This window comes from Bison bison, unplaced genomic scaffold (genome assembly GCF_000754665.1).
Source record: "Bison bison bison isolate TAMUID 2011002044 unplaced genomic scaffold, Bison_UMD1.0 scf7180017864271, whole genome shotgun sequence".
Classification (NCBI taxonomy): Eukaryota; Metazoa; Chordata; class Mammalia; order Artiodactyla; family Bovidae; genus Bison; species Bison bison.
This window is the reverse complement of record NW_011494843.1, coordinates 1,785,868-1,792,915: the sequence shown is the minus strand read 5'-3', so window position 1 is coordinate 1,792,915 and position 7,048 is coordinate 1,785,868. Positions and strand designations below refer to the sequence as shown.

Genomic DNA, 7,048 nt, shown 5'->3' with positions numbered 1-7,048 from the left:
TATTTATGTGTGTTTCCCTCACTCTACTGGTTTGACACTTTCAGGGAATGTTGTAAAAATTGGTCTTCTTGCTTCGATGCTTGCCACTCCCACCCCCTAATTATTTTTCTATAAACCAGTAATGTTTAAAAATTAGAAATGTCAATCCCTTGTTAGAAATTGTTATTTCCCATTATATTTAGAATGAAATAAAACTTCTTACTATGATTTACATGGCCTTTGCCTATTTCTGAAGTGTCTTCTGGAGCTGCTAGGAATTCACCCATATGCTAAATTCTTTCAAGTGTCAGGGCCTGATTCATATAAGCTGTTTGCTTTTGCTTGGAATGATCTCTCAACCTGCTACTAACTTTCACTTCTTAGCCTAAACATTGCTCTCTTGAAGACTTCATTAATTTTTGCCTTTACACTTCTAGTTTGCTTAACTAAGTATTCCCCTGCATCGTGGCCAATGGCCAATAAATATTTCCTCAATTCTATACTCAATATTTGAGTATAAGAAACAGCACAGTCCTGGCATCATTTATGATACAGTTTATATGAAACAAGCAACCTCTATAGATTTTTAGCAAGTGTTAAAATAAAAATAATATCTTAAGATTTGTCTCAAAAAATGTAAAATGTGAGCAAAGATCAGTAAAGGATCAAACATTTAAAATAGGCCTGAATTAGGGTTGTGACAATGGAAGTGAAGAGAGAAAAGGGGATGAATGTAACATGTGCTTCAAAGGAAGAACTGAGACACTACTTTGAAAATTCTGAGAATCTATATTTTGATTAATCAGCAGAGAACAAATAATAAAGACAAACTAGACAGTAACAGTATTATTAGTTCACATCTTCAACAATGACAGGCTTGTAAGACAACTACTTGTATCAAGGGAAATGGTAAAGGGTCAGGACACAAAAAAGATAATGGGTAAAGGAAAGTGAGGTTATTAAACTTCAACAACTTCAGTTGTTAAGATTTTAGCTCTTGCATTACTGAAACTTTTAAAGGAGGAATCACAAAACAGGTCAAAGAGAATGTGAATAAATAAAAGGCTTCCAGGGATTACAATTCTTATAACTGTTAAAATTCTGGACTTTTTCCTAAAAGCAATCAAAACAAAATGTTTTAAACAAATGGAGTTTTAGTTTAGAACAAAGAACTCCTGGCTGTGTGGGATATATGTACAACAAGGTGGCTGTTTTTTTCCGAGAAACAAGATAAAGTTGCATCTCTGCCTAGGGAAATGATGGAGAAGACTTGTGGGGAAACAAGAGAGATGAAGGAGTTATCAAGAAGGATGTCTAAGTTTCTGGTTTATGTAACAAGCATATGGCGGGTGGTACCAATCATGAGAAAGAGATCGCTAGAAGAGGGCCAGGTCCTCGGGGAAAATCGCGAATTCAGTTTAGATATAATGAGTTTGACATTTACATAGTGATGATGAATAGGCAGCTGAATATACAGGTCAAAGAAGTCTGAGCTAGAGACATAAATTTGGTTATCATGGTGTGCCAATGCTTACTTAAACTTAGGTCTTCAAGAAAATGCCCAGAAAACAGAGCATAAGAGAGAGCTTAGGAATTGGACCTAGAAGAAACCCAACATTCTGTGACCATGAAAATACAATGAAAAAGGAAACAGAATAACCAACTAGAGGAGTGTATGTGTGTTAATTTAAAAAAAGGGGGGGAAAAAAAGGGGGGGGGAATATAAACGTTAAAGAGGTAAGAGAAGGAAAAAAAGGTCTTATTAAAAGGCCTTAATCTACAGACAGTGCAACTGTCTAAAGTCAGGGAGGAGAAGGAAACAGGGAAGTAGTTTATTAAGTCTAGGTCTGATAAGGTGACTAACGTATCAACAGAAGGAAGCCTTTGACTGTACAAGTTGTTGAATGACAAAATCAGATGTGAAGTATACTGATAATGTGTTTGCTCTAACTGATGATAATGGGAAACTACATTCTATCAGGTAAGTATTTTCACCCAACTACTGACAACACACAGAGGCTTCCCTGGTGGCTCAGACAGTAAAGAATCTGCCTGCAATCCAAGAGACCTGGGTTTAGTCCCTAGATGAGAAAGACCCATTGGAGAAAGGAACGGCAATCCACTGCAGAATTCTTGCCTGGAGGATTCCATGGACAGAGGAGCCTGGCCAGCTATAGTCCATGGGGTCGCAAAGAGTTGGACATGACTGAGACTAATAATGCTGACAATGCAATAACTGACAACCCACAGAGTCAATGATGAGTTATTATTTAGACCAATGGTGACCAAATACCATCTAAAACACCTGCAAATTTTTGGGACCCACCACCAAGGAGCTTTATCAGCTGTTTAGGAATCTGGATTTTCAGTTTCTCAAATGATTCTAATGCATGGCTAACTTTTAGAATTATTGCCTAAACTTTAGACAAATACTTTAAAAGGTGCCCCATGTTTGTTTTTGTCATACTAGGAAATCGAATGAAAAAAATGGGATTATCCTACCATTATTAATAACAAACATTTAGACTATCAAAGGACAGAGAGGAATAAAGCATTTCTAAAACTATCCTAATGTCGAGTAATTGTTAGGATACAGTTTCCTCATGCTGTACTTTGTAAACTGTAAAATTACCATACAAAAGATGACTCTGTGGATGAAAGAAAAAAATCAAGATAAAAAATATAAGAGCAGAATAAACAATCCTAATTTACTGTGTTCTTATGAAGTGATATAATTATCAGCTTCAATGTTTAGTGGTTTTAAAACCATTTAGTTGGAATGAGTTTGACTCTTACCTGTTCTTTCTTCCAGTTTAGCATACTTTGGAGTATTACACATGTTACACTCTGATCTTCTGGCCCAATTCACATTACTGCAACTTTAAAAGTGAAAAATGTCAAATTAGTAGATTATAACATAAGACAAATAGTAAATTTCAAAATATTTAAGAATTTTAAACTAAAAAGTAGAGTGAACTCACTACCATAAAGAGGATGCTACAAAGGAAATGTACCAATGTAACTTTTCTGAGGAGAGAGTATGGTTAGAACAGACTGAACTACTTAAGCAGAGAAGCAAAAGCTATATAGTATGAAGAATGCTTCTGTCTTTTTATGATAAATCAATGAGAAATTATATTTACAGAGATTTTGCTGTCTTGCAGGGGGGAAGGGGGCGAATACCACTTTAAATGAAATGTTCTATTAATTTCCCAGTCTCCAAATTCACCTCAAAGAGTAAGGTTATACTCTGCAAATAAAAGTCAAAAAAAATTTTTTTTCTCCTGCAGAATCAGTTCATGCACTGGATCCCAAATTCAGTGACTTAATCTGTTGCTGGAAAATTATTCAATACTAATTTAGTATTTTTAAGATCAGAAATTTGTGTAAGACCCTCTTCTGATTCAGTCCTTTCATGCATATTTGATTCATGTGCTTAAGAGAAAAGATGGATATTGGAAAAATCAATATAGCACGTGAAAATCAGAAATATTAAGAAACCTAATTAGGAATAATTATCTACAGGATGCAACTTATGATTCTAAAATTACTGTGCAAACAGACAAAAGAGATTTCATGATATATTTCACACTAATGATACAGGCTAAAAGTTTTTGAGATTTTTCAAAAATAGGACAAAATAGGTTTTTAGTTCTTTTAAATACCCTTCTCTTTCTGAATGTTAGCTCATCTTGAGCATCGATTTACTGGTATACATAATTCATCTTACTAACAACTAACATTACCATTAAAAATAAAATTTTAAAGTTCTTTATACTTAAATATCAGATACAGAATGAATAACAATCAACAGATCTTTGATTTAAAGTCTACTGTGGCTTGCCAATGTGACTAAAAAGAGTAGGTAGTATTAACAAGTAGTGGCTACATACATTATGGGAAAAAAGTCAGGATGATCATTTAAAACACATACGTTTTACACTGCCAGTCATTAGCACTAAATAAGCCTCGGCTCTTTTCTGCGAGTGTCTTTCCTATTTCAGTGCCCCCTGCTTTCATCATCTTAGCCTCAGTTGTTTTCTCTGAAAATAGAAAAATGCAGTATGAATCTGGGGAAATAAATAAATGGTCTGTATAAACAGTCTTAACAGAAGGTTCCTTAAGTGCTTACCTCGACCACATCTATTACAGCTAGTTCTTCTAGCAAAGTTTACATTTCCACATCTGAAAATAAAGTAAAAAATACTTAGAGAGACACGTATTAAACTTACGTAATTTTAAAGATTCTATTACACAGTTTTTTTAATGTGTCCTCCCTATATACCTGGGTCCAGAACTTCTACTTCTCTTTTCATGTTAACGTCAATGTTAACTACAAAAGAACAAACAAAAAAAACCCTCACAATTTAGGTGGAAAAAATACAAGATTTGAAGTTACGAGTCATGGATAAGAAACTTCAATCTCTCAGTTACCAATTATGTGATTCTGGTAAGTCACTTAAGGATCTCTATGCCTCAGTGTCCTCATATTGGCACACATCATTAAGTACAACAAGATACCCTTACGAAGTTTAAGTGAGATGTGAGTCCACTTGAACAATTACTGATGAAGCACCAGGGAGTTCAAAAAGATTTAAAGTAACTCTCATATAGAAAATAAGATTATACAAAATTTTGTTAAGAATTATAATACAAAATCCTAAAGGTGAACCAAGGGGGAGAAAATGGGTAAGTCAGAAATGGCTTCATGGATCTTAATACTATCCTCTTGTTAGAAACAGAAGGTGGGATGGTAAAAAGACAAAGGAAAACTATGACAAAATAGAAACAGGTTCAATAATTAAAAGAAAACTCAGTTTTGGGGGTATCTATTAAACTTCTGAAACCTAGTTGGAAAACTACAACCAATAATGTCAACACATCAAGTAACATTGTAACTTTATGCTGATACTAAACAACCAAAAACATGGGTTCATGAACATGGTTTTTATAGTGCATCTGCAAATCATAAAAGCATGCTAAATGCTCTAAATATCATGTAAAGCTTAAACTTCACAAAGTTGATTTCTTTCTTTCTTTTTTTTTTTAGGTATTATACTAGAATGGAATAAAGATGCGACGTATGGAAGAGACACCCAACTGAAGCACACCACTAACTAGGTCATTCCCCTCACACCACCCCCCCAAAATAAAGAATATCCTTTAGGACTCCAATAAGCATTGGAAATACATTCTGAAAATGTCTTCTGGATTTATATACATTGTAGAAGTTAGTCTGTTCATATATTTGTAACTGAATTGAAATGCACTCTTAGAAAAACCTTCAAATATCTGAGTACACTGTCATTAATGACACTGTCAAAAGCAAATTATTCTAACAAGTGACCAACAACACAAAAAGTCAGTTGTTTGTTCTACTCAAAATTGACTTGATACCCTTCAAGTAATCTTAATCTTTATGTAATCGAGAAACATCAACTTTTTATGTAAAGAAGCACGATGCTTCATTTCAGTTCAGTTGCTCAATCCTGTCTGACTCTTTGTGACCCCACGGACTGCAGCCCGCCAGGCTTCATTTAAATTGCTCAAAATATGAATGGAAGACATATGCTGCGGAAATAAGCCCTTAATCTTCTTTGACATTTGATTCTAAAACTAATATTTATAGTTATTGATTGATGAGTATTTGCTACATCTTATTGCTCTACACAATCTATGCTGTACCATTTTAAGGAAGATCTTCTGTTTTTTTAAGCAAAGTAAAATAGCCTAGGTAAAGTTACATAAGCAATAGGATTGGAATTAATTTTCAAAGTTTTCACTCTTTACTACCAGACACTCCATATGCCATCTGTGGCTTGCTTAGAGACAAGTATTCAAAAGTTTTTATTGGAACACGAGATGCGGACTCTTTGACAATTACTTTCCGTAATAATTTTTGTATATCTCCAAATAAATACACCTACTTAAACACCCGCCAATAAAAAATCTTCCTAAACAATTTAATAAAGGACACTGGTTTCAGCAGAGCCACTAAAACACGTGCTTCTTTGAAGCAGGCATTCTCCAGGGCTGAGCAGGCAAAAACACAGACCTCATATGTTTCGGTTCTAAAGAGGCGAAAGGCTCAATTCTTGTGGGGAAATTAAAGACCAATAAAGAAAAAAAAAAAGCCAGAATTCCTGCAACCAAAGGAGGTTAGCGTTCGGCAGGAAAAAGTAAAAACAATACGGAAAGAAAGTTTGAATTAAATAAAAAAAAAACAAACAGCAAAATGAACTAGGTGAAGCAAACAAATGAGTTCAAGACAGCAACGTTTTCGGAACAAGAGTCAGGTTCTGCAGGGAAAAGTCACGTGGGGGAGATCCGACACGGAGCTGGCCTCCACCGGGGAGGTTTCCTTATCGCAGAAACCTGGCCGGGGGTGGGGTGGGGAGTGAGGAAAACGGGCGGCCATCTCCCTCCCCAAACAGCTGGCTGCCTCGGAGAGAGATAATCGAGGAGACGCTGAAGACTTAATCAAAAGAAAGGTTCTTGAAAGACCCCATCGTGAGGAGACTAAGAGCCTCCTTCCCGCCCGGGATCCGGCAGTTCTCCTCCACCACTCGGCTGACGGCATCAGCGACCGTAAAAACGGAAAATGCTCAATCGACTCGAGAAAGCCTCCAACGACAAACCCCGCTTCAAACTCGGGATCCTTCACGAACTCACTTTTTGTCTGGGCAAATCCAGTCACCGTCACTGACTCTGAAATTCTTGGTCGACATCTTGGACGCCGCCACCACAACCACCCGCAGCTACGTCTTCACAGGAGGGAGCGGGCCGGGGACTTTTGGCGCTCCGGGGCTGTCCTCACACCGCCTGACTCCTTTCCAACACTGCGACAGGGTTTGATAGTGCGAACACTCGGCCTATATTGGGTTTTAACGTTATTGTCCAGAAAAATATGCCTGTGAGACTTTTTTTTCTGGCCGAAAGAGTTACAATGAAAATATATTCTCTAGGACTAAACTAACAGGCGCCGCCAGGACAGCCCAGGCGGGAGGCATTCGTGGCACTAGATGGCTCGGAGAGCCCCCTACAGGCAGGAGGACCTGAAAGGAAAGTA

At 36.7% G+C, this 7,048-nt stretch overlaps 1 protein-coding gene across 3 annotated transcripts in view; it reads right to left on the bottom strand.

Moving 5' to 3' along the window:
* The window catches only part of ZRANB2 (zinc finger, RAN-binding domain containing 2), an 18,126-nt gene extending 11,320 nt beyond the window's left edge, over positions 1 to 6,806 (bottom strand). For 2 of the 3 annotated variants that reach the window (XM_010848746.1, XM_010848747.1), the window contains exons 1-4: positions 6,652 to 6,805; positions 4,112 to 4,164; positions 3,914 to 4,022; positions 2,776 to 2,858 (exon numbers count right to left, since the gene is read on the bottom strand). In XM_010848746.1, coding sequence (XP_010847048.1) covers positions 2,776 to 2,858; positions 3,914 to 4,022; positions 4,112 to 4,164; positions 6,652 to 6,707 — 301 coding nt within the window. In that variant the 5' untranslated portion in view covers positions 6,708 to 6,805. Of the gene's footprint in view, positions 1 to 2,775; positions 2,859 to 3,913; positions 4,023 to 4,111; positions 4,165 to 6,651 lie in introns of all 3 variants that reach the window. The other variant, XM_010848745.1, reaches the window with a different exon arrangement.
* Positions 6,807 to 7,048: the final 242 nt, after the last annotated feature.